At 35.6% G+C, this 27,997-nt stretch overlaps 1 protein-coding gene across 1 annotated transcript in view; it reads right to left on the bottom strand.

Annotated features, from left to right (window-relative positions):
• Unc80 (unc-80 homolog, NALCN channel complex subunit) overlaps positions 1-27,997 on the bottom strand; it is a 204,267-nt gene that overhangs the window by 101,231 nt on the left and 75,039 nt on the right. The window contains exons 24-26 of the mRNA XM_033763980.1: positions 16,189-16,401; positions 7,981-8,152; positions 4,696-4,829 (exon numbers count right to left, since the gene is read on the bottom strand). Of these exons, the coding sequence (XP_033619871.1) occupies positions 4,696-4,829; positions 7,981-8,152; positions 16,189-16,401 (519 nt within the window). The remainder of the gene's footprint in view (positions 1-4,695; positions 4,830-7,980; positions 8,153-16,188; positions 16,402-27,997) is intronic.

Raw genomic sequence — 27,997 nt, 5'->3', positions numbered from 1 at the left:
TATTGACAATTAAGTGACATTACTTGGCAAATAAGTAGAGAAAGTCAGTTGAGAGTTAAGGATATTCATGTGTGAAGGTCAGAGGCTCAGAACAGGGTCATACGTTAGGGGAATTTCTTACTGTTCTAGGAGTGACCTAAGTGTAAAATGGGTTCCATCACTGTCTGCTGACGGAGAGGGTGACACCATATTCGAAGCCATGGGTAGTATAATTACTTATCAGGGAAGCTGAAAATTTGACCTGTTCCATGAATATAGATTATTTTTCCATTCACAAGATTGTGTTCAATCATTGACAAAGCCTTTAGAGGATTTACAAAATTAAACAAATTCATAAAATTCTAACCATTTTATACAGTATTTTTCTAATTATTATGAAATGAGTCCCTGAATTAAATACATATGGAAAATATTTTTAAAAATTCAGTTTGCACCAAAATGAAAATCTTATGCTTTTAATTGCCATAAATAAAATGATATTTTTTAGCATACACATGTTATGTCTTCTTTCCCTTTGGCTTAAGAACAGAAGTTACACTCAGGTAGTCATAATCAGAAAATTACATTGTATCCTCAAAAATAAAGGATATACATTTATTTAACATTTCCCAAAATATTTCAGGAATGGAATTACTTCTCTTCTAAGCAAAACATCTACTTTTCTTTGGGTAATAATTCTATAATAATCAGGAAAATTTCTTAGTTGGACAAAAAGTAATACTATATCAATTCTGATTTTCAGAAGTAGTTAGCCCTCTAATCTCATCTTTATCTGCACACCAATACCCTACCTAATATTTCGAAGCAACATTCAAACTTGACTTTTTGTAAGGTAGTTCCTCAGATCTTTCCAGCCCCTTCTTTGGCCAGCTGTAGTCCTCTGTTACTTTCTCAGGGCCACTTTTATATTTGTGTCTGGAAATAGTTACTTAGGTATTCATTTTCCTGTTACAAAGTATTCTTCTCTATATTTTTCCTCATTTCAAGCCATCATAACACCTTATTCATGGTCTACTTAACCCCTTGTTCATGGTCTACTCCCAGTAAATATTTGTTTGGCCTTGGTACATATGAAGCATGTTTTGCTTTAGAATTTTTAACTTTAAGAACATTTAAAATCCAGAAGTATATATTTTATAACCTGATTTGTTAAATCCCAAATAGCACAGTTGATACAGCTTCTAACAAAATCTTGCATTAAAGCATCCAATATTTTTTTTTTGCTACAATGAATGAATGTGAATATATGAAAAACAGTTTGTAATAGTTTTAAAAACTATTATGGGCTCATTTATACATTTGCTAAAAATTACTTATTTTAATTGTTATTAATTATTGCTTTTAGTATTTCTTGGTCATTGACTATTGGTTTTACTAACTCAGTTGGGCAACATTTTAATAGATCACAACCTTTGTAGAACAACATTTTTTTTAAAGAACCTCTTATTTTTCTCAAGTTTAGACTATAACATTTAGAGAAAATTTGATTACCATTAAAAATCTTGTAAAAATTATTTCCTCATTTTCGGATACACTTTTTAATAGCTTATTTTTTAAAGTGCATAAACATGCTACCAAAAGACACACCAAGTTATATTTAGGGATCTATTTGAAAAAACTGTTCTTAGTAAAAATACATTTTTAACAAAATCTTAATGCTATGCTACTATCTTTTCCTTTTATTTTACCTCAGTTCCCCACCCACCTAGTGGCTTTCTGGGTCTCTCTGACTTTCTAAGGAATAACTATGGCTAAACAAAGTATTTTTTACTTTAATTATTGTATTTAAAATTCTGCTTTTTTATTTACATTTTGAATATTGCTAGGGTTTTCATTTCCATTAAATACTTCACCTGGAAATCTTCCATTTTGAAAATGGTCTTATGACATTCTATTAGAAAGATTACTTCTGGTAGAAAATTTGTGTCCTAACTCTCATCCCAAAACTTCAGATGCTAGAATATCTTTAGCGTCTAATGGGATTATTATACTACCTTAGGTTATTCCGTACATTAAGGTAGCTAATTTTTTTCTGTACTAAAATGTTACTGAACTAACAAAACACTTCAAATATATGTAAGTGAAGCAAGTGTTCTGTTTAAAGTTGAGACTATTTAGTTTTGCTTATATTTATGCTTGATCTATAGATTCCTTGTTTAGAAATTGTCAAAAATATATTCAGCTCTTAAAAAGGAGGAAATACTGTCATATGTGACAATGTGGATGGATATTCCTTGGGCACATTTCAATTAGTTACATTAAAGACAAATGCATAATGTGTGTATAACAAATGTATTATGTATTATATGAAGCATCTAAAATAGTCAAGTTCATAGAATTTATAAGTGAAGTGCTTTCCAGGGGTTGTGGGGAGGGGAAAGCGGCAACTTGCTGAACAACAGATATGAAATTTCTGTTAAGGAAGATGACTATATGCTGGGAGGTCTGCTGCAAACACACTGTATTTACTATCAGCAATAATGTATTACACACTTAGAATCTGTTCAGAGGATTCATTTTGTGTTACGTGCTCTTACCATCATTAAAAAATATTGTAAGCATTTTTATGTTGACAAAGCAGTTCCATAATACTGAGATTTTTTTTCACAGTAAATTAAAATGTGACTTTACTGTATGATCAATGATAGCCTAATATAAAAAAACTTATTTTTCCTTTATTTTATGAAAGTCCTTGCCAGCACAATACATAAACCCACACTTAACAATGAGAGTATTAGTTTGATGAATAAAAAAATTCCTTGGACCTAGCTAAAGGTGATGGAGAAGTAAAAATTTCTCCTCTTGTTGACTGAATGAGTGCAGGTCTTGCTTTAGATTCCTTCCTTGGCATTTCCTACACTCTACCATTCGGGTATACAATGGTATTTTTTTTTAAGTTTTGATTTAAAAGTAAAAGCTGTCACAATAATAAGGATATTAAATTATAGCTTTAGAGAGTTAAAAGGGAGAGCAAAAGTATTTTAGCCATGTTTTATTACATGTGGATCAAAGTGGTAAGCAATAAAACTCTGAAAATGTAAAAGCAGATGTATCCTGTGTTTTTATGAGATCTTCATTATAATTAGAAGGGTGATAAGGATCATGCTGATAGAGGCCTACAGCTAAGACACTTGGTTATACTGATTTTAAGTACATATGTCAAAGATCCCATATTTGACTTTACAGACTAGTCTCAAGAAATAGTGAAAATGACAAGTTAGAAAATCAAAGGCACTCATTGAAATGAAGTTAACTGAGGGGCAGTAGAAGCCATATCCTTTCCCAAATTCAAATGGTAAAGTTTCACAGTCCTAATGTGCGTATGCTTGACTTGAAAATGTACATTTTACCCATAAATACTTTCAACTTGAAAATATCCATTTCACATTTTAGGGTGGAGGAAATGGGCTTTCTAGATCATTGGAAAATTCAAGGCAGAGGTACTACTCTGTGGTAACAGAGCATTGATTCTTTTATCCACCCCTGAACCCAAGTCAGGACTAGGGCGCTGCCTTACTCAGACTGAGTTTAGTTTAAAAGGCAGGAGAGGTAATGATTACTGAAATTTGCTTCAGTGGACAAAGATTGCTGGTGTCAATAGCTTTTCTGGGTGAGTAGTTTAGGCTAATTCTGTAAAAGGAAGGAAAAGAAAGGACTGCCTTGTTCACCTGCTGGATATTACCTGTGACGAAGGAACCACCGGACACTTGTTGCCCGTTAGGGAACTAGAAGCCAAGGAAGGTCAGCTCTGAGAAGTGCCTGGGATAACAGGTCCTTACACAGTATGTGTGTGTAGTGCAGCTGTACAAATTAGGTTCTGATGGCCTGTGGCGCATGAATGTATATTTGCATATGTATGTGTGTGTGTTTGCATGTGGTCATGTTTTCTGTCTGCCCACAGTCCCTAAGAAATGCCACACAAATAATATATGCCTGAGAATGTCTAGACACTACGCACTAAACCTATAATTTACATGAGAAAACTCACTGGAGCATATTTCTATATAAACTTATGTGCAATTAGTACAAAACTATCTGTCAGTTATTTCAGGAAATGTTGGTCATCAAACTCCTTTTATTCTGCAGAGTAAGGGACACTGAATGCCCTAAGTAGTCTCAGCATAACCAGTGGTGATCAAACATTGTATGTGAAGGTGCTACCTTTAAGTCACTCTGAAGTCAACTTTAGAGTTATTTTTTAAAGAGCATTTCTTTACACATATGCAAATACTGAATAGTTTATCTGGTGTGAAAAACTAAGATTCAAATTGTATAGCTGATAATGTGAAATAGGAAAAAAAGGTCTAAAGGAGTAGGGGAAGTGGGAAGGGTAGGGGAAAGAAAAGAAGGGAAAGAAAAAATATGAGAAAAGGAAAAAATGGAAGCAAAGTCTTTGTAAATAGGAAAGGGTGGAGGGAGTTAAGGAAGGGCAGGGGTCTGGGGAAAATAAAAACCAAGATACATCATGTAAGGATACAAGATCCCAATGATGAATGTAACTACTGTATACCTAAGAGGTACCAATAAATTTAATGAAAAAAATGAGCATTTCTTTGTACGCATCACAAACCAGGTTGAATTTTTAAAAGATGGCATATATTGGGCCACTGGGCATTTAAGGACATTGCGAATACTGGAAACCTTGTCATAGTATGGCCTAAGCCATCTGATTATTAACATACACGTCGAACTTACCACCAGAGGCTCAGTGCGTGGTCTGGGCAGGCAAGAAAAGGTCTCCCTTAGGAAGGTGGTAATCTCCAAGAGAAGCTGGCACGCTGCCATCTTCAAGGCAAAGGGGCAGCCACATTTAGAGGGGTTCACAGTACCTAAAGAATGAAAGAATTCTTTCATAAGAGGGCAGATCGAGAACAACAGAGAGAGGCACAGTCTGATGCATCTAGCTACAAATTAATCGGGAACATTACTAACACAAGTTTGGTTTAGCTACTCCTTTTAGCATAATCTATGCATTGCCATACACCTCTGTCTTCCTCCATTTTGTATTTCTGTACACAGGGTTTTAATATTACAATATCAAATAATCAGAACTAAGGACCTTTTTCTTAAAGCATTATAAAATAACAAAATATAGCTCCAACTAAGCTAGGAAACCTTTTAATGACAACAGAAAAAAAATAGTCTTGCATTCATCACAGGTAGACTTATGTATATGACAATGAACTAGATTTGGAATCACTAAAATTTTTCCTTTATCTTATAAGTCATTTATCTTGATGTTTTGAGGACAGTAACATTGCTTTAGCTCTATTCCAGTTGTGTTTGTGCAACAATGACAACAGAGTACTTCTTACTTGGTCATCTGTATTACAGTTTAGAAATCTAGCCTAGCATAGTAAGGCATAGTTGCAAAAGAATTATGCAAATGTTCTTTTTAGCTCTAAAGAACACTGGTCTTTAATTATTAAGATGTTGCATCTACCACAGGCCAAATAATGAGTTTTGGCCTAAAAACAACGTCCAAGGTGATACCACGGAGACCTTAAAAATTCCCAAAATCATTTCTCAAATATGTATCATAACAAATCATGCAGACTACTTAGTATTCAAAGAAAATCAAAGACATGTACTGTTCTCCCTCTTGAAAAAGAACAGTTATCTATTTTGAATGAATCAAGTTATTAAGTAATGATAATGTTGTTACAGATCAGCAGTACCTAAACTTCTCTAAAATGTGTGCTAGCATGTAAGCTTTCTTAATTGAATAGCACACATACTTTATGATGTCTTACATAGGTAAAAAATTATGGACTTCTGAAAATACCTGAGTTTTGTTTCTTCCTGAAAACCATTATTCTCTCTCTAACATTAATAAATGGCTGGAAAACTTGCTTGTCATTAGGAGTGGGAAAAAAATAGGCTCCTGTAGAATTTATAAACTGAAAGTTGCTTGCACTGTATTTAGCTTTTAAATATAAAGATGAACTATGTGTTAACCTGACTAAAATATACATACCAATTGCACATTTAGTGGAAATACATAGTTCTGAACCTTTTCTAGATATGCAACAATGTTTGAAAGGAACTGAACGCCAGATATTCAGTGTCAATTTCTCTATCTGTCCTCTTACTCCTAAAGTTCTACCATCCAGATTCTTAGCATTCCTATAGCCAATGAACTTGGTCTTAGTCTGGACCCTGTCATGATGGTGTCTGAAGTGTTCTGTTGCAGTGAACAGGATGGAGTTCTGCATGGTCTCAACAATGAGCTGACCCACCAGTTTTAACACAGTAAACTATTGTTTTGTGGTCTAATAGGGATTGGAGCCCACTGTGGCCTACAAGGATGAATCTATTTAATGTTGCTCCAGCTCCCCTCTGTTCTGAAGAGCCCCTGAAAGATCCAGCACAGTTTGGGGAAGCCTTATGTAGTTTTGGTACTTGTTAGGTGGTCCACAGGTCTTCCTATTGGTTAAATCCAATTGGGAGTCATCCTAAATTAGTGTTGTCATCTTTAGTGTAAGCTTTCATTATTAGGCTAAAATATTTATACGACAATTTGGTATTTTGTGAACAACTAAGTTGATAATTTTTTCTGATTTGATCAGGTCTTAGGGAAAAGTTAACAGAAATCCTTAGTGTCAAAGTGGAAAGACCAAAAGTTTTTTCTTTGATTATTATTTAGTCCTACCCAATGTTATATTCTAGTTACCCTTTTACCTTTCATGGCTATTAGGATGCAGTATATTTGACATCAATTAACTAAGAACCATCCTTAAAATCAAACCAGAAGACTTGAATGTTGAACGACCAGAGAAAGTTAAAAGTATCACATAAGGATACTAATTCTATAACATGTTTGAAAGTGTATACTCATAAGAGGCATACTGACACATGTGTATATACATATATGTACATGTTTGTATGGCACACAGCAAATGTATGCATATAATGGTAGAGAAGATGGATGTAAGAGGAGTCTACATATCTACTTTGCTACCATAAGTCTATCAAATACAGTACCTCAGAGTATTGGAGACCTTTGCAGTTAGGTTTTAGTTTCCTGCCCAGTATATGGTGCAGGGCTGAGAAATCAAACTAAAAGACAGGACTAGGAGAGAAGGTGGAGGGAGGGGCGGTGCCAGGACAACCAATGCTGGTGCAACTGACAAAAACGCTGGCTAGCTCAACACTGGTTTCTATCAGTAATCAAGAAGGGTAAAGGTAGCCTCCATGCAAGGGCAAGAATATGTGAAAAGATACGCAGTCCTGCAGTTTCTATGGAAACTAATGTAAGCAAGACTCATAAAGGACAAGACAAAGCACTTTCAAATTAGGAACAGAATAGATAAAATATGTGGCTGTATTAACACATTGTCCTTCTAGTAAGAAGGTTATAGTTGTGGGAATGGAATTTGGGTGCGAGTTACTCTGACCTCAAGAACATAGGCTTCAGCTGGACTCATTTCTATAAACAAGCCAATTGTGGGGTTCACTCTTTACAGCCTGCTTGGGCATAACCAGTATTACAGTTCTCTGCAGCAGACTGTCAAGGTGAAAGCAAACTCTATGTAAATATTTTAACATCATACTAAATACTGCAATACACCTTGAAAAAAAAATTTAATGATTTGGGAAGCATTTTGTCTACTATTTTTTCTTTTTTTTTTTTCTAGTTGCAATAAAACCTGACAAAACCCCTTTTAGGAGAGTAACCTTTCCCAACAACTGTATTCTCAGACAGATGCTCTCAGAGAGGCCCAATACCACTTTATGTACAACAGCAAGACTTAGAGGGTAGAAGGGGTGGATTTTCCACATGGCCGGTAGCTCTTTGCCCCTGCCTCCCTTCTCTGTCTGGTTGTTGCTCTCTCATCTCTCATTGTGTGGTTTTATGAATATGCTTTATACTGATGCACAGGGAAAAGGAAGATCGAGGTGGTGGGAATCGTGGGAAGGTGGTAAGAATATGAGAGTGGAAAGAGAAATAGTAAGTGCTCCTCAGGCAGAGGTTCTTACAAGCAGGGGTTCTCGTAGTAAAGGGAGTCTCCTTACTGTCATCTAAAAAGTCTTCCTCCTCATCCTCCTTTCTCAGTCTCCTCTTGGTCTCCTCGTCGTAAATGAGGCCCAGCAAGTTGGCTGGGCTCTCACTCTCCCCATGGCACAGCTCATTCAACCGCACACCAATTGCCTACCACAGGGAAAAAGAATGAAACAGCACAAATGTGTTAGGCTCTAGAACAGGCTCTCACATTGCAGAGGGCATAATCAACTAAGGAGGGCATTATTTCTAGAATAAGCCTCTTCTGTTCACAGTCATTTTTAATGGAAGATTTTACTGCAGTAGAAATGAGAAGGCAAAGATACTTAGCTTCTGATTGAGTTATTTTCTGTGAATGTCTGTCACGTTAATGAGTTTGTAATGAGTTCACAGTACCATAATTCTGGTATTGCAATTTTATGCATATCTACTATTATGTATGCACTTATTGGCTTTTACAGACTTCATTTCCTCTTTCATAATACTCTATGACTTAGTAAAAATGCCAACTTCTTTTTCACTAGAGTGCAAAACAACTACGTTAGAGATATGACCTAATAACTCAGCAGGTTGACAAAACTGACTTTTATACAATTCTCATAAAGTGCTGTTCTTCTGAGTCATCATGCACTATTGTATGATTTATCAAAAGGAATTTTCCAAAAGAAGAGACAAAAGACACTACCTTTATGGAGCTCTTTCCTACCTCAACTATACACTGGATGCAAAAATGGAGCAGATGCTGACTGAAGGAGGAGTCAGGGAAAAAGCCCAGAGGAGCCCTAAAGTTGGGATTTAACAGTTCAGCTAATGAAAAAAGAAATGGAAATAAAGTTTCTGTAAATAGGAAAGGGAGGAGGGGGTGAAGGGAGGGCAGGGGTATGGGGAAAAATGAGAACCAAGATCTTTCATGTAAAGGTACAAGATCCCAATGATGAATGTAACTGTACTGTATACCTAAAATCTACCAATAAACTCAATGAGAGAAAAAAGTAAACAGTTTGGCTTTCTGTGCATGAGTAAGAAAAAATTCCAGATGGATTTCTTTTTTGTTCCTATATTATAATTTTCAAGGACTTCGAAAAGTTACTAAATTTGGGACATACAAGAAATAAGACTTTCATGTAATAATTAGGCTTAGTATTAGAAACTAACATGTGTCCACTACTGGGTATGTGAAGTCTAACCAGAGCTCTTAAGAACATATTAGAATTCTGTAAACTCTGGAATTAGAATTAGAATTCTTAGACTCTGGAATCAAGTAACAAGGTATAAATCAGGAAGCTAAAACCACATCAACAAAAAAGTGATATATAAAGATACCATAAAATCCTAAGATTTTTATCAGCTAACCTGAGAATTTTTTTCTTTATTGGTACATTTTAGGTATACAATACAGTTACATTCATCATTGGTTTCTTGTACCTATACATGACAGGTCTTGGTTCTCATTTTTTCCCCATAGCTCTGACCTCCCTTAACCCCTTCCACCTTTCCCTATTTACAAAGACTTTGTTTCCATTTTTTCCTTTTCTATTATTTTTCTGTTCCCTTTATTCCTTTCCCCTACCCCTCCCACTTCCCCTACACCTTTAGAACTTTTTTCCTATTACACAATATCGATTTTACATTTTGATTCTTATTTATACTTTTAGTTTATCACACCAGAGATACTATTCAGTATTTACACGTGTCCTATTAATTTCACTAAAAGTATGTCCTCAATGTGCATCCATTTAGCTATAAATGCCACAAATTTCTCATTCTTTATGGCTGAGTAGTACTCCACTTATTAAAAAAAAAACCCACATCTCCTTCATCCAGTCTCCAGTTGATGGCAATTAGCTGTTTTCAAGCTTTAGCTATTTCCAAACTGTACTGCTATAAACAATATCACTGGCCATTGAGAGATGCCGATGAAAACAACTCTGATATTCTACCTCACCCCAGACAGAATGGCTGCTATCAGGACATCAACCAATAACAAATGCTGGTGAGGTTGTGGAGAAAAAGGAACCCTTCTCCATTGTTGGTGGGAGTGCAGACTGGTGCAACCACTATAGAAATCAATATGGAGCTAAGATTAATAGTCCTAGAGTTAATAGTCCCATTTGACCCAGCTATTCCCTGCTGGATATCTTCCCAAAAGAATTAAAACAATTATACCACAGTGATATACGCTAACCTGAGAAGTTTTAAGGAAACAAAACCAAACACAAAAATATAACCACTACTACCACCACCACCACCAAAGGCCTTGTTCTGAGGATGAGCCATTCAATCATGAGACTGGAGTAATCCAAAAAACTGCATCATAAGACTCAAGGGAAATTTCCACATCGATCACTCTGGGATATTGTAAATTAAATCCACAGTTTATACAGCTAAAAAAGTTCTCAAAGACGAATTTGAATGAGATAATATTAAATGTTGAAAAACGAATTCAGAGCTCTAGTCTCCTCCAGGGCTGGAACAATGCTTTTTCGGATATTTTATTCCTTTTTTCCTTCATCAGATATTTACAAAGTAAGGTAATTTGTAAGGTATTCAGTAAGTTGTTATAGTACACTAGAACCTTTGTTTTAAGCTCCCTAGTAGACTAAATGCAGGGTCCCTGAAGGATCCCTGTTCAGCAAATAGGAAGGTTAGAGAGGGAAAAGGCTTGCTGAGGGTTGTTCTGTTCTCTGCAACTGTGATTCAAACTGAGTGTCTGGCTGTCTATGTTTTGTACTATTGGGAGGGAAATAATGTACTGAAATAATACATTAAGAGACTAAAAACATGTAATGAGCTCAGAAGAGAGAGACAGAGAGATTAAACTCACTGCACACAATGATAGAAAGTCTCAGTATTGTAGGTGTTTGGCTGATGGAAAATGGAGATGGCTCAGGTGGACAGTCCTAAAAGACACATATTCAGGAAAGGAACCACGTATTTGGGAACTGAAAAGTAGGTCATCTGACTGAAGCATGATTTCACGAGAGCACATCATGTGCTGCAAGGCTGGGAGGAAGATTAGAACTGAGTATCCATTTGAGGGACACTGTGCTAGCTGCCTGACAATTCAAGGACAAGCCATGCATCCTGCTTTCGAAAATTAATGCGATAACCTATTATTATTGAACACATCTTAGATGCAAAGGCTCAACATATTCTTCAGGTGCATTAGCACATTTGACTTCATCATTCATAATCTTGGAATGGTTTGAACAAATGTTGTAAAGTAGGTACTGAATGCAGGCTAAGCAATATGAATTTTAACCTAAGGGGAAAGGAAGGCCACTGAAGCACTTTAAATGTGCAGGAAACACATTTGGATTTGCTCTTTAGCCTTTTCACTCTGCTGGCAGTTTGGTGAATAAATTGGAGAGGGCAGGACTAGAGTCCTGGAGATCAGGTTGCAATGACCTGTTTTGGAGGGGCCCTGCTTTACTTAGATAGATCATCCCACTGGCAGGGTGTAGGATGGATTAGATGAGTGGAGGCAGTGAAGAGGAGACCACATAGGAAAATGCTTTCACCATTTAGACAAGAAGCCAAAACGATCTGACTTATAAGCACAGTAATGTGGGTGAGGTAGAACCAATAGGGGAAAGAAGCTCGGAATATGCTCAAAAGTTGTCATATCAGATGATTTAGGCTGTTTGGAGAGAAGGGTTTTATTTTAGTCAGACTGAATTTTAGGATATTAAGAAAAAGCCTTCAAAATACAGGTGGAAATGCAGTCCTGGGATCGGAAAAGTGCTATGAATAGAAAAATCTATGTCACTGATACAGAAAACAGTGATATTATAGAAAAACAGGCATAATATAGCCCATGGGAAAATTTTACAGGAGAAGTTTTACAAGATTTCAGGGAATGCTTACATTTATGGGGGGAGAGGAGGCAGGGGACCACAGGAGGAAGTGGAGGATTATGGGAAGTGGCAGAGGACAGGCACAGAGATGTGAGAGGCTCCAGAGTATAATGGCCACAGAGGATGAAAGGAACAGGAAGATGAGGGCAGTTAGCAATATGTATGGCTGCAAAGAAGTCAGATGACTGGTCATGAAAGTTTGTCTGGGAAATCCCTTGGTCAAAGAATCCTTGCAATGCTCAAAACTGAATTCATGCTTTCTCCTTTTTGTGGGAAGCCTGTGGGTTTAGGAAGTAGGACTGTTATTTCAGAAAGACCACTCAATAAAACACTCTGAGAATGAGGTAGGTAATACAATGGGGAAAAACTACCTCTGCATATTGAAGAAACGGGCCAGCTCTGCTCAAAACTTAATTTTGCCCTTGAATCCACAATAATTGAGGAAATCACAATAGCTAAGACTTAGACAATTAAAAAAAAAGGAAAAAGATAAAAGCATCTTATCAGCAGAGGAATGAAAGCAGTCACTATTGTATTAGAAAGTTCTTTAGTATTGGTTTAGGAAAAAAATAATGAAAATATCCTGAAAGGAAAATGAAGTTAAAAAGTTGATACCTGGTCTAATTATTTGCCTTTGTGACTCCAAATCTCACTGTTTACTTTTAAAAGATCACAGATTAGGTCTGTCTCATGGAGGAAGGGAGCAGAAGAGAAAGGTGAATGGATTCAGAATCTGAGTAGACAGCACTGAACTGTACGGCTCACTTGCTTGGGAGGTTTTTTGAAATTCTGGACAAGAAAGGTAGGAAGGGCCATGTGAAGGGCAGGCTTGTAGCTTTCAGGGGATACTGCCTCTGTTTTGGGCTCTCTCAATGTAAATGAGATGAAATAAAGCAACTGTATTTGGATTTATTACATTATTATGTATGTATATATATATGACAAAGTACCAGAATTGGAATAACCATACAAACAAAGTACAGGGATTACCAATTGAAGATTTTTAAATAGTAGTGTATAAAGTTTCAAAGTGAAAAATAATTTTACCTATAATGGCAAATTGTTGCTTTTATTAAATTAAACTGACATTCTTATGAAATTGATATGTTTCAAAAAGACGCCAGTGATCCATCTCTTTGTGCCTTTAATAAGCTGAATAATGGAGTGACTCAGGCCTCACACATCCTGGCCGCTTGTCATCTATAAGTAGACACATATGAAGGGATGGACTGCCTTGGGAGACACCCTGAAACATCCAAATTTATCATTCATACAGTTGATTACTGTTATTATATTGAGGACTCAAAGGAGGCTGGCACAGTAGTAAAGTTGTCTTTTTTCCTTTAGGTCATGAGAAGGTCTGTGGACACCTTTCTCAGAGTGTAAATTATGCACATATAGCATTTTGCAATTTATATTCTTAGAATAAAAGTGTTCATGTGTTCTGTTTAATGTAAGGAAATTACCCAGCAAAACCTCTTCAAATGAAGTAAAAGAAATGCTAGTTATTTCTAACTGCTTGCCTATTTGCATGAGGAGAAAAAATAAAGGAGTCAAAACACTTCTCCCCTTAAATGAACTGGGCAATTGAAAAAAATGCTGTATGCCTCCAATTTTCCTAAGAGACTGTATGTTGAAAACCAGCAGTTCTTCTGTGGAAAACAGGAAGACTCTTCACCAGCAGAGGGCTGAATGGTTTTAATAAGGTTTTAGATAGACAAAAAGGGGTTTGAAAATAAGAACAACTCGTCAGCTGTTCTGTGTCACTTGGTGATCTAAATGTTCCAACTGATTGTTTTATTTTGATAGTAACACATTTGGTTTAGCATGAGCATAAAACAGCATCCACAAAACTGAGTCTTTAGAAACTATTATTCATTGTTTTAGTAATAAAAACACTAAATGTGAAAGACTGAAATTTGAGTCCTGCAGGTATGGTTAGTGGGGAGCTTGGGCCGCGATTCACTTATCTTCTAACCAGAGTGACATTTAGGATGTCAACCAGGTTGTAACATTTAGGATGAGTGAGCCCTGGGATTGGGTGGGGGCCAAAAGACTCAAGGACAGGTTCTTACAATTGGTTGGAAGAAGAACATAGAAACAAATATAATGCACCCTCAAACTGCCTGCCCTACCTTTCCCATAATCCCGCTTTCTGCATCTAATATGGTGTTATGGTGCCTTCACAAATTATCTAAAATGTGCCACTTTTGAAGGATGTGCGTAGGAGTAGCCACTCTCCCCACTGTCCATTCTCAACGAATAATATCTCTTCTCTCAACCCCACGTTTTGTTTACTGTAATGTGTGCTTGTTAGCATAGCTATTTATGAAGTAAATTTAGGGGAATATTCATAAACCTTAGGAAAAGAGGTTTTACTGGAGCTCTTTACTGGAGTGCATCAGCCTAAGAAAACTTTCAAAGAGAGAAAAGAAAATATCCTGTTCTCACAAAGCAGCAATAAGGTGGTGCTGTGGCAATTAACACAACAATTTGAACATCTGGGGTCATGCTGGCCTTCTCATGATATGTGATCTCTCTATGGGGAAGGAAAAAACAGTCTTCCAGATAAGTATAACAGATGACAAAGTCATACCTTTCTCTTAAAAGATTTTATACGTTGTTATTTTTACTCTAAGAAAGACTAGTAACAGTAAAAATCTCTTTTCTGTTAATTAAGAATTTAGTTTTCTAGGTAGTATTGACTCAGGTAGATCAGGAACATATCATTCCTTCTCTCCAATATTAGTGGCAGATACATAATTATAGGGTATAAATATCCCCTACCAGGCACACTGACCAAGTTATATGGAATTCTCATGTCCAAGTTTTTATCCATGGCCTTCTGATGAGTTTATTAACTTGCAGTTTTTTCCACATAGCATTTTAACTTGTCAGATGTTCTAATCAGGTACCCTGATAATTCATGCCCATAGCCACAGTTTCAGTGGGGCAAGGGGGAAACAGAACATAGGTTCAGTATTTTGATTTTTAGCTTGATGAATCTTCCCTTCTAATTTATGAGAATTAAAATCATGTAAGATGGAATGACGTGGGTTTTTATTAATGGATTTCCATTCCTTCTACTTCTATGACTAAATTATCTATGTATCTCATGATATGCATTTTACTGACACTGCTTGACTTATCTAAACTCTGTGCTTACTACTGTTACATCCAAACAGAATTAAATGTAGGGTTAAGTACAGTGGAATTGTGTAACAATTCGGTCATTTTAAAGAAATGAACACCACATGGAAGAAATCAGGTCTGCTCACATATATAAGGTACAAGAGAAGCCTGGAGAGGGCTATGCTAAGTCCTGACCATCACCACTGGGGTTCTCTCTGATAGTTATGAAGGATACTTGATATATTCTTTATATAAGATAAGTTTGTATAAGAAAAATTTCAAAGAATAGAAGTTAAAATGGGAAAGATTAATGTGTTCACTGTAATGCTAGAATGCACACATACTGGGTGATAATTTATATCTTTTGAATTTGCTTTGGTACTTTGAAAAAAATGTGGCTAAAATTAGACAAAACTATTCTCATTGGCACATTAATACATACATACAGGTAAACTATTAGGGAAAGTAAGTGCTCTTTAAAGCAAGAAGAATGTTTGGAACCCTCTCTATGTGTTTATTTCTTTCTGTCTAAAATTAGAAAAAACTCAGTCCTCTTTCCTTTCTTTTATTCCTTACCATTTTTCTCCCCTATGGAATTAAAGACCTAAAGAAGACTAATTCATGTCTTATTTATTCACTAATTCCTAGCTATACTTGCACACAAGCTGGGCATTTGTGTTTGTGTCTGCATGCATATGCTTGTGTGTATGTCATTTCCAAAGACTTTCAGGCAACTAAGAGTTGGCATATCAACAAAACAGGTAATTCTATTAGGAAATGGTAAAATGTCATGTCCCGGAAAGTATAAATTAGAATAGAAAGCCAAAACAAGGATATAAATTTTAAATTATTATAATGTTAATTTTTACAAAGATGGTCTCTGATGAATACAGCAATTAAAAGCAAGGTCTGGGAACCCAGAATAGATGATGGAATTCTGGTTCCTCCATCTACTGGATATGTCACATCACCCCACCTGTATTAACTTCAGTTTTCTGAAATGTAGAACATGCATAGTAACATGTAACCTCAGAGTTACCGAGAGAATTCAATGAGTTAATTTCCTCCCCAAAGTTTCATTCAGTGCCCGGTACATAAAAGACACTCAATAAACTGTCTCCAAAACATGGGCAATTAAAAAAAATCGTCTACTCCACTCAGTGCCCTAAGTTTTATGGAAGAAAAGAAAAAGCTCACGTCTCCCCATTGGTAGAAGAGCTTGGCGGCGTTCCACTGCAGTTTCTGGTTCCGTTTGTTGCCCACGATGGGGGACCGTCCCCGGGACAAGCCTTTTTTGGTGATGTTCACGTGGTGCCCTTTCATCCACTCAGGCCAGTTGCCGCGGTTGCAGCGGTGGACGAAGCGGGCGCATTCCAGGAACAAGGCTGCTCTGGCGACCACCGGGGCTTCCTGAGGAGGGTTGGTAAGGAAAGAAGTTGTTCAAATCACTGATAAGGAGCACCAGTAGGCACTCTTTGGTTTATTTTAACCTCCATGTCTTAAGTTAGCTTGACTGTGTTTTCCCAGAGTGGTGTCAGCACACGAGTGGGAAATCTGGAAAAATGAAGCCACCAAGGCAATGGACGCTGAAGAAAAGACATTCTAAGCAGGCTTCTATGCTACTCTTGCCTTCTTCTCAAGGTTGTCAAGTCATTGCAAGCTTTCATTTTGTATACTTAGAGTCAACTGCGATGTGTAAGAACAAAAGAACTTTTGTTATTAAATATATTTCAGCACGAATCTTTACACGAGCGAACAAATATTTCATTTGTAGAACTAGTATTATTTTAATTGGGTTTGGAGCTGTTGTACCCAAAATAGTCTGTTATGACAATACACATCTCATGGGGGTACGACTGCTTCTTTCTTATTTTGGCCAGTAGGAAAAAGGAGATTTTGTTGAGTTAATCTTTTTTAAATTTTTATTTTGTCACGAGTAACAGACCAAATCTGCTTAATAAACATGGTTTCAATTGAAAATGTTTTACAAAGAGGAAATTATTTAATTGATAAATGAGAAACAGGACATTTCTTCAGGGTAATACAGATGTGGTTCCATCTTGTCATGTCAACATGTGGCTGAAAAAAATAAAAGAAGAAATGGTTTTTGGCTGATACCCAAAAACTGGTAAAAATGACATACTCTAATGGACCCTTTAAAAATCTAAATAAATAAATAAAAGTTAAAGAAGGAAGAAATGTAAAGTTTCCCACAGAAGGTTAATGAGTCATAAGAAAAATACACATGAAGTATGAACATATCTCAGGACTTGTGCCAGTTTTTAAAAATTTATCACAGACACATTATCTCAGGATTGCTTGATAAACATAGATTGCTCAGTAATCACAGGTCTTCAAATTGCAATAACTTTCACCATTTCAAGCAATAGCATTCTTAATGATGCATGTATCCATTATGTTAAGATAGGGATTACTGAATAGAGAAAATTATGTGGATATTAACTTTTTAAATTATAATATGTAACAGTCTTGTAGTCTAAAAATAATATTCTCACTTTAAGATTTTTGAAAAGGCAGTCCACTTTCCCTATTATTGCATAACCAGCAATGGGTACATATAAGATCCAATATTGGGTCTCTGACCCCCAGACTGATACCAGTCTTTCTTTGGTTTGACATTGATTTAAGTTACACTTGTACAACTCAGCAAAAGATGATTTTAGAATGTAGGCAGATATTAATTACTTAAAAATGGGACACTGGTTCCGTGTAATATTATCTTTTAAAATATGGGTTCAGGATCACATTGTTTTCTCATTTAAAATCAATCTATTATAGGTCCTATCTCAATCTATTATAGGTCCCATCTACCTCAGTCCCATAATGAGTAAAGAAAGTCAATGTCTGATTTGGTTCACTTGTTTCTAGTATCATCAAAAGTGTGCTGTGATCTAATTATATCAAACTAGTTGCAATTTCTCAAATAGGACATCTCGTACCTTTTCACATTTTTTTAAGCTTTAAATTTCCTTTCCCTGTGGAAAATTCCCATTTTTAAGATTGTTAGTTACCTCTCTGAGAAGCCTTCATTATTTCCATCCCACTTCCCCCTCATTGGCAGAACTGACTACTTCATACTTTTGAGTACCACAGAATCTCAAACTGGATGATTCTGGTAAATTAGCTCATTAAGCATTTCTTCAGGATCTATGTCTTAAATTCTACCATCATTAATTCCAATAAGAAATATATTTATTAAGAATTTAATTTTACAAAGCACATTATACATAGTCACAACACAAAAGTTGATCTATGTAATAAAATGTGATCTATGATATATGAATAAAAGGTGAGCATCAACTGAAACATTCTATAATTGACACAACTGACAAAATGCGGGCACAAATCTCAGAAATAGGTGCTAGGTATAGTGAATTTCAATTGCAAAAAGTCTTTTGTCATTGGAGTCAATGTTGTAACGTCATACCATATTGTCTAAGTATCTGCACTTTGTATCAAATATTTATTTTACTAAACATGTTGGATACACTTATTTGTGTCTGGGAAAGACTGGAACAACTGTCTTTAAAAATTAATGCCAATCTGGAGTGCAAAGAGAGGGACACAAATTTATTTTTATCTTATCGTGTTGTGACATATTTTCAGTATAAAGCAATGTGAACTCAGTGCATTAGGACAGAGTGACAGAAATAAAACTAAGGTAGCATTTTGTCCTGAAGTTTGGCTCCTTCAGGATGAATAAGGTGAAACCTAACCCAGGCCTGTCGCGTGGGGTAGGAGATCATTGCCCTTAAGTATTATATGGCAACTGACAGGATGGGCGATAGATAAACCATTCAAACTGTGGTATGTGAGGTTGTTTGGGACGCTCATGGAATTTTTAAAAGAGACGCAATTTTAATTCATTGCTCTCGAATACTTCTCAGTATAAAACTCAGATGTTATCAGTGTAGTTTTTTGGCCTTGGACATTGTAATTTAAGTTTGGAAATGGAATTGAGATCAATATGAAAAGAATTTCCATTATACAGTACAGCATTAAAGGGAGGGCTGGTTATTTTCTGATGAAGTTAACCCACGTAAGTAGCTAAAACTAGTATCACTTGGAAATGTGACTGCACTAAGGAAAGATAACAAGGTCATTCAAATACTGTCTTTTTATAATAATCCTCATGATCTGGGTGGACAAAAAACAGGTAGGGAATTCTACATTCAATATAGCGGTGTATGACACCAATTTCTCGTGTACTGTACTCTACATATTACTGTTGAGCTGCAGTGCTAAAGATAGTACTTTATATTCTAGTAGAAGATAACAACAAGAACTGGATTCACAATACACATGCAACAGCATTCAAGGCATTCTAGTATAAAAGTGACTGTGGTGAAATTATATTATTAGTCCCTTTCGAAGTGTTCCCTTCTTTCTTTGGAAAGAGACAGGGCATGGAAAGCCTAGGCTAGAGACTCCTTCCTGGACATAAAGGACAGTCAGTTTTCCCTCTTCTTATTCAGCTTACCTCTTAAGGTTCAGGGCAATCTGAAGAGGCAGCGAAAGATGGAGGCATGACATAATGGATAGGGATGGATTCACATCACAGAGACAAACAGCACAAATGGAGAGGGATGAAGCAGGAGAAAACTGCACGGCTGAAAAGAACCACAGAGTATCAGAGGCATAGTTATAAGTGAACCTCTAAAAGCTTGACACTATTGGCCTACCACAAAAATGCTGCTGGCGGTCCTGAAAAAAAGTAGGAATATTACAATTTCTTCTTTCTTGTTAACCTGCCTGCCTAGACACTGTAATGACACAAAACTGTTTCTATTCCTAATTTCACAGGTTACAGAGAAGCAAGAATAAATTTTAACAGAGGGCAAATTCTAAGTTAAACTGTATTTAATTTTAAAAAGTGATAAAAAAGTCAAATAGCCATTTTGCGTAGTTCCCTTACTCTTATATAAGGTATCTGTTGCAATGGTTACAGAATTGTCTAGTTAAAATTATAGGAAGTCATGAGAATGTAATTATATAGCCTGAGTTTCTTTTACATTATACAACTAGAAACCTTCAAGCATCCAACTACTTTCCCTGACTACCTTTGCCATTCTCCCCTGAATTGTTATATACATATTGAATGCTTTCTTTATGAAAGTGAAATTGTGAATTGGAACATTAATCCAAACAGCTGTGGTTTCTTTTGTCTGGGGACCTAGAAAATACTGTTACCAAGATATGATGGTTAGCTGAAGGTTATAATTGCAACCTATCCCATTCCCTGAGGGACTATATCTAAGCTTATAAGGTGAGAAGAATCTCTGAGTGAGCCTAAAAACTCATATAACACTGGACAAGAGCTAACTGTTCTAAAAGACTTACTATTCTAAGTGGATCCCAGAGGAATTACATAATTTTTTACTGCCTTACAATAAAATATTGCAAGCAGTTGCTGGTGCAAGATATCTGTTCCTTTAAAGCCAGGGGGAATAAGTAGTCATTGTGGGTCTTATTTTGTACAGAAATTGTCTTTGCTAGTGGGCATATGCTTGTGAGTCAGTGTTTGTTACTCAGCTCGTATTAAATTCTTCTCTGGACAGAGATCATTAAGTAACAGACTCCTAAACTGACAGGCTGTTTCTGACCCTGCCCATCCCTATGGCTGCTGTGGGCAGGATGGAGGCAGGCATTACCGTTCAGCACACTGTGAGTCACTTTACCACTTCTCGGATCATGGTAATATCTGGGGTATTTTCAAAACCAAACAAGATCTTCTGTTTCTGACAATATGATGGGTTAAGTGTGAAGACAAATTTCATTTGGTCTAGAACACTTAAAAATGCTGGATAAAATATCAAAAATCCCTCCCTTCCTCCCCTCCCTATTTCCATTTCTCAGATGAAATAGAAGGCCACTGAAGAGTACAAGTCATAAGAAAGCGCAATACTGGGGTGAGAGTAGGGAGGAGCTAGTACGGCAGTGTTCACACTGAGGGTTCTGCCGACGACAGCGAGGGAAGAGTATAGGCTCCTAGCATGCCTTCGGAGGTGAACTACCTGGCCCCAGCACGAGGGAGATGCCTTTGAAAAGCTAGGATGGCAGGTGGAAGCCACCCTCGGTGGATAGAAGAGGAAAAATATCTGCGCCTCAGGAATTGGCTTTCCTGACTAAATTTGGCTCTGGTTAGGAAATAAGAGGGAATGAAAGATGGAGGGAGGGAAGGAGGGATAGAAGGCGGACAGAAGGGAGGAAAAGGGAGAGACAGAGACAGAGACTTACTTTCACGAAAATTCCTCTTCTACCTGTGTGTAAGTTTGGGGCAAGAGTGAGCACTATTTCCATCATCCCCTACCCCAGAGTAGTTTCAAAATGATTTTAGGTTGGTACTGTTCCTAGATGTCAGATAAAAGAAATGGAAATCCTCTTTGGAGGATTACCATAAGTGCCCTCCGGACTTGGGCATGTGTAGAGATCACTTGGGAAACTGGGTGAAATAGGTTTCTTGGCCCAAATGGCAGAGTTCTGATGGGGCAGGTCTCTTGGAGGGCCTGAAACACTGCATCTAATATGCCTTCGTGTGGTGCAGATGGCACTGACCACTAAATGACTGTGCTCTGAACACAGGGCTTGAGGAACCTTCGAAGATAAAGCTCTAGGGAGAAAATTCACATAAAAAAAATCCACATGAGCAAGCATCAGCAGAAACAGCACACTCACAAAGACTGCAGATTCTGGAATCAGTATGTAGCAATCAAATGCATTTAATACATTTGGGTATCAAAAGTATGCTGAGGCAATTAGGACTATCAATGTTGACCAGGCAGCCTTAAAACAATAATAAAATAGAACTTTTACAAATTAAAAAAAAACAAAACACTGCACTTGAAGTTTTACACTCAACAGATAAACTAAAACACAGATTAGACCAAGTTTTTCTCACATCAAAACTCTTGACCCCTTGACTGTTTCTCTGTGAGTGGTACTCTATGCATTATGGGATGCTTACGAACATCTTTGGTATCCACATACCAAATGCCACTAATAATCTCCAGGTTACAAAAGACGAAGATTCTTTTTAGACATTGCTAAATGTGTTTTGATGGGCAACAACATTGACCTTGGTTGAGAACTTTGGGATCAGACATAGCTGAAAAGAGGAAAAAACTGAACAGATAGCTGCAAAAAATTATCCAGAATACAGTATTGAGACAAAGCAACAAAAGAGAGCTTATCAAGGACAGAGGATAAAGTGAGAAAGTCTATCATATATCTTTAATTTTTAGAAGGAATTAGAATGTGAAGGATACACTATCAAAGAGATAATAGTTGAAGACCTTCCAGAATAGATACAATATGGATACAATATGCCAACTACATGATTCGGTGGCCAAATGCTTATATTTTTCAAATAAGAAATATATGAAAGGAACAATGCATGCAAGAAACTGTAACATATTAATAAAGAAGAGATGATATTAAAGGTGACTGGGGTGGAGCAGAGGGATGTTAAAGGAATGTTAATTAAACCAGAAATGAATGAGATTATATATTTGAAACATAGAAAAATTTGAGTTTAAAATTATAATTTTAGCAAAAGCCATCTTCAAATTGGAGATAAAAATAAAGTTTCAAGAAAACTATAGCTGACAGCTAATGCCAACTGATCATCACTAAAGACTCCTCTGAAAGGAAAGACTCCACCTCCTCTCTGAGAAGAAAAATGATCTTAGAAAGAACATCTGAGGATAAGGGGATTGTGAGTTCAAAGTCAGCTTGAACTACATAGCAAGTTCAAGTGTGGTTTAATACATAAAACCCTGTGAGGGGAAAAAAGGAAGAGAGAAAGGGGGAAGGAAGGAAGGAAAGCCAGGAAGGAAGGTAGGAAGGGAGGGATGGAGGAAAAGAAAGAAAAAGAAGAGAACAAGAGATAGGAAGGCAGGCAGGAAGGAAGGAAGGAAGGAAGGAAAGAGGCAGGGAGGAGGGAGGGAGGAAAGACAGAAAAGATCTGAGAAGCACGGAGAAATAGTGAACAATTATGTTAAAGATTTGGTTAAATTTAAAAATCATTTTTTTCTAAAATAAGCAATAACAGTAATTATCTAGTTTGCTAATGTTTCAAGTAAGATAGAGCTAACAACATGTTAGACAACAGGGAGGTTAAAATCATTTTGTTTTTGAGATGAGAATAAAGAAATTCATTAATTTTAGACTGCTCAGTTGAATAAGAATATAACTTCCTAAAACAGAAGAATACAAGCAATCTCCAAATTAGTACAGGAAAATAAACTTTAAAATGCTAAACTATACTAAAGGAAGAGAAGCCTTAATACAATCTAAAATAAGACATGATGGGGATTTAGCTCAGTGGTTCTGCTGCCTGCCTCACAAAGGCAAGGACCCTAGTTCGATCCCCAGAACCAAAAAAAAAGAAATAGACACAAGAACACATACACAATAAAATAATGAAAATGTGATAAATAGGCAAAATATGACAAGTTAATTGACATATTAGCAGTCGTAATCTGTGTAAATGGATTTTTCTAGGAAAAACTGTCAAAATGATATAAAGATTTTAAATATATGATTTTTACAAGATACAAAGTATAGAAAACTTAAAGAATTGGCAAGATATAGTAGGCCAACATTAATAAAGTGAAGCTACTGTGTTAATACCAGAGAAAATATGTCTTAAGGTAGAAAGCACTGCTGTCATTTTGAAGCTGAGGGTGTAGCTCTGTGGCAAACTGTTTGCCTAGCAGCAAACAAAGAAACAATCATTGCAGAAGATTTAGTATATAACGCAGTGAAAAGAAAGTAAAGATGTGGAAGATCTGGATACATTAACTAACAACTGAAAAAAACATATTCTTTTTAAATGCACATGGGACATTTATAAAACTGATCATGTTCTAGGCCATAAAACAAATTCAACCAAAAGAAATGATCCCTATCATTTGAGGTGATGGATTTCCCAATTGTCCTGATCTTATTAATAATAATTGATGTTTAAGAGAAATCCTATAATTTATAAATTGAAATGCACATACACATCCAAATAACCCATGGATCAAAAAGAAAGTCATTAAAGAAGTTAGAAAGTACATGAAATAAATTACATTAAAAATACTACTTAGTAAAATGTATGGCTTACAAGTATAAGTAGTACAGCAGTGATAACTAAATGTTTAGGAAAAAAGAAAGGAAATTAATGAACTAATCAATTTAATATACACAAAGAAGAAAATAAAAATAGTACAAATTAATGAATTAAAAAACAAAAACATGACAAATAAATTTAAAAAGACTAAAGAGATTAACAAAAATATGAGAAGGCTAATTGAGAAAAACAAATATTTTTAGAAATATAAAATAGCTACAGGTGCTTCAAAGATTAAGAATTACTAAGAAAATATTCTTATTCATTTTAATCTCAAGAAATACAAAAATGTAGTTGAAATTGATAAATTCTGAAAAAATTAAAATTACTAAAATGATTCCAGAAACTATTATAATTTTTAAATAATCAATTCAGACTTGAATTTCAATTATCTCTAAATTTATCTATAGACTCTACGCATTTCCAAGCATAAATTAAATAATTTTTCAAGGAATTTGACAATTATAAAATTTACACAGAAGAGCAGAAAGAGCCAATGATATATGTGATACTTAGGGTTCTAACTATTGCGACAGAATAGATTATTCAGGATAGATACCAAATGGAATGGAACAAAACCGGGAATCACATCCATGTCTGTATGAAAACTTGATCTGTGACTGAGACAGTATCTTACATTAGAGAAGAAAGCATAAGGTAGTCAATATATTTAGGTAGGATAGTTATTTTCCATATTGAGAAAAAGAAAAGAAAGAAAATTAATTTTTATCTTATATCATTTACATAATACATTCTAGTTAAAAACAAATGTGACATAGGAAAATGGATACGTATTGAAGATATACTCCTAAGTGAAATAAATAAGGCACACATGTGTAAATACCGAATAGTTTCCCTGGTGTGAATAATTTGCAATAATACATAAGATCCTAATAAGATTACTGACATTGAGAAATGGGAAGAAAAGAGCTAAAGGTGTAGGGAAGGTGGGATGGGTAGGGAAAGGGTAAAAAGGGAAAAGAAAAGAAAATGTGAGATAATGAAAAGATGGAAATAAAGTGTTTGTAGATGGGGAGGGGAGTAGGGGGTGAAGGGAGGGCAGGGACAAGGGGAAAAAATGAGAACCAAGACTTGTCATGTAGAGGTACAAGATCCCAACAATGAATGTAACTGTCCTGTATCCCTAAAATGTACCAATAAACTCAATTAAAGCTGCTGGAAAAAAAACAAAAACCAAAAACAAATGTGAAAGGAAAACTCTAAACCTTTTAGAAGAATACAAAAATTTTATTACCTTGGAATTTTTCAAAAGACAGGAAAAAGTGTAAGCAATAAAAATATGGATGAATTAAATTATCTTAAATTTTCCCTTTATTAAAATACACCATTATTGAAGAAAAAAGCGACAAACTGGGTGATAATAAAATACTAAAAATAGAAAATGGATTAGTAATGATGCTTTACTGTTTTAAAATTAAGAAGAAAAGACACAATCATCTAGTAAAAGAATGAACAAAAGGCATACAAATAATCTTTCATCAAAATGGAGAAAGGAATGATCAGTAAAATCATGAAAAAATTTAATATAGTTTAAAGTTTGTTACTTTAATGCATCAGATTGGTAAAAATAAAAATGCTGAACAATAGAACTTTTGACAAGAACAAAAAGCAACATGAGCTTTCATTACACTGCTGGCACCTGTGTGGAATTGTTGTGCCTCCTTTGAGATGCACTTAGGTATCATATAGCAAAATCATGACTCAATAATTTTATTCTTAGATTTATTTCAGAAATTGTTATGAATCAAGAGCTATGTGCAGGGATATTTAAGGAAGTACCATTCAAATTGTCAAAATCTAGAAAGATTAAAATGTTCACTTAGCATATAATGGACATATAAATTCTGGCATGTTCAGAAAAATGAAACCCATTCCTCAGTGAAAAATATTAACACAGTGCAACAGTAAGAAGATACTCAATGCTGAACAAGTAAAGGATAGCACAGCTTCACGTAAATGAATTTCAAAATAATGCCAAACAAAGCAACACATTCTGTAGGAATGCTATCCATATATAGCAAAATGAAGAAAGCACAGAAACTATGTATGTCTTCTTTTCTTTGTATAGTTACTGGTAATAATCCCCTTCACTCTTAAAAGTGTCCTAGATTGTATATGAATTTTATCAATAATTAGAAATCCACGTCTGTACATGTTACAAATTCAACTGGATAAATAAGGATAGAATATTTCATGTTACATATACAGAAAAGACAGATATGTCTTTATTTGAGCTATTTAATATTTCTTATTTTTGTGTTTGTAGGTTACAAAAACCTAGAGGTGAAATGAATCCACTTAAAAATATGCCTTAAAATGCCAGATATTTGCACGTGACAAATTTGTACTAAGGAGAAAGATGATGAAGAAGAGCTGTGTTGGACTTAAAATCAACCCAGCTACTTTTGAATTTACTAGTCACAACATTAATAACAAGAGGATTATTTAAAATGAAAACTTCAGACTAGCAAAACTTTGAGCCCTGAAGTTTCTAGTATTGTCTTCATCTAACAACACTTTTTAATTTTGGAGAAAACTGCAAACTTGAAGAAATCTCATTTAAATTCTATGCTTAAGGAAATAAAGCAAGCTATTTTAAAATAAAAATTGTTTGCAATATAAAAATTTTACGTAAGTTGCACTCAAAAAATAACAAATAAAGCAACAAAATTAAATAATGACAGAGAGGAAGAAGAAAATGTTGGACTAGAATACGACAATGAACTTAATACACTTGTTTTTTCTGCTTCCTTAAACTCTACTTGATGAACTAGTAGAATCTACGTGTATACCTATATCTATTCATCTATCTACATTTCCCACATACATCTAAGAGTATATTACACTGTACACATTATATGATATATATATAACATATGTATGTTATGTATCATACATACATAGTATTATACATATATTTTACTCATATATATATATTATGCACATATATAAAAAATACAATAGAAAAAAAAGTACTAAAAAACTGAGGCATTCCTGAAAGACAGAAGGCACATGGATCAGATACTAGAAGAAACAAATACAAAGCTAAAAATACATTTAGCAGGGTATCTCTGTGAGAGTTATAGTTCTCCTGTAGAATTCCTAACCCAGAGCAATAGGTACAAACTGCAGTTGTCACACCTGTACCAAGGACAGTAAACCCTGAATGAACCTTGTGCGCAAGCACCTAGAACAGTGTGGAGAGCCTATGGTGAATCCTCTAAAGAGTTTGCTATCACTGACCTAGAACAGGCAGATGTATTTTCCTTTTTCTTAGTTTGCTTGTCGAAATTCAACGGCAACTTTGGTTTCTTCACTTTTCCATGGGTGAGAAACTGATTTTCAGTGTGCCCATGTGTGGGGATCATATCCTGGCTTGATTCTTTTGCTCTCGTACCAACAAATATGAAAATGAATGTGAAGGTGTTTTATCAACTATAAAGCATTATAAAAATGTTACTATTAACCGCTACCATCACCTCTGCTAACCACATCACCACTATCATCATCACCACCATCACACTTGCTATTTATTCCAACTAGATCCATGTTCTTTCATTGCCTGAGGGAGCAATGGGCAGCTTCTTTAATCTTGGATTCTGACCTCTGCCAAGTTTGACCTCTAAAAGCTGCATAGTGCTTGATCCTAACCTGGAATTACCCAGCTATGAAGGAAATTACTACTTGTCCCCCACCACCCCTGCTTCAACCCCTTGCCCTACTGAATGCCGTCTAATGGCAGAGCTCATTACTTCCCAATGCAGGCTACTCTACTCCATCAGCGGAATCTAGGTGGCTCAGAAAACGCTTCTTTACTTGAAAGTTCAAGAGGTGTTGCTTGTAACCATC

Source organism: Fukomys damarensis, unplaced genomic scaffold (assembly GCF_012274545.1).
Source record: "Fukomys damarensis isolate Sample0158 unplaced genomic scaffold, DMR_v1.0_HiC HiC_scaffold_16, whole genome shotgun sequence".
Lineage (NCBI taxonomy): Eukaryota > Metazoa > Chordata > Mammalia > Rodentia > Bathyergidae > Fukomys > Fukomys damarensis.
Note: the sequence above shows the minus strand (reverse complement) of the source record. Positions and strands in the feature narration are given on the sequence as shown.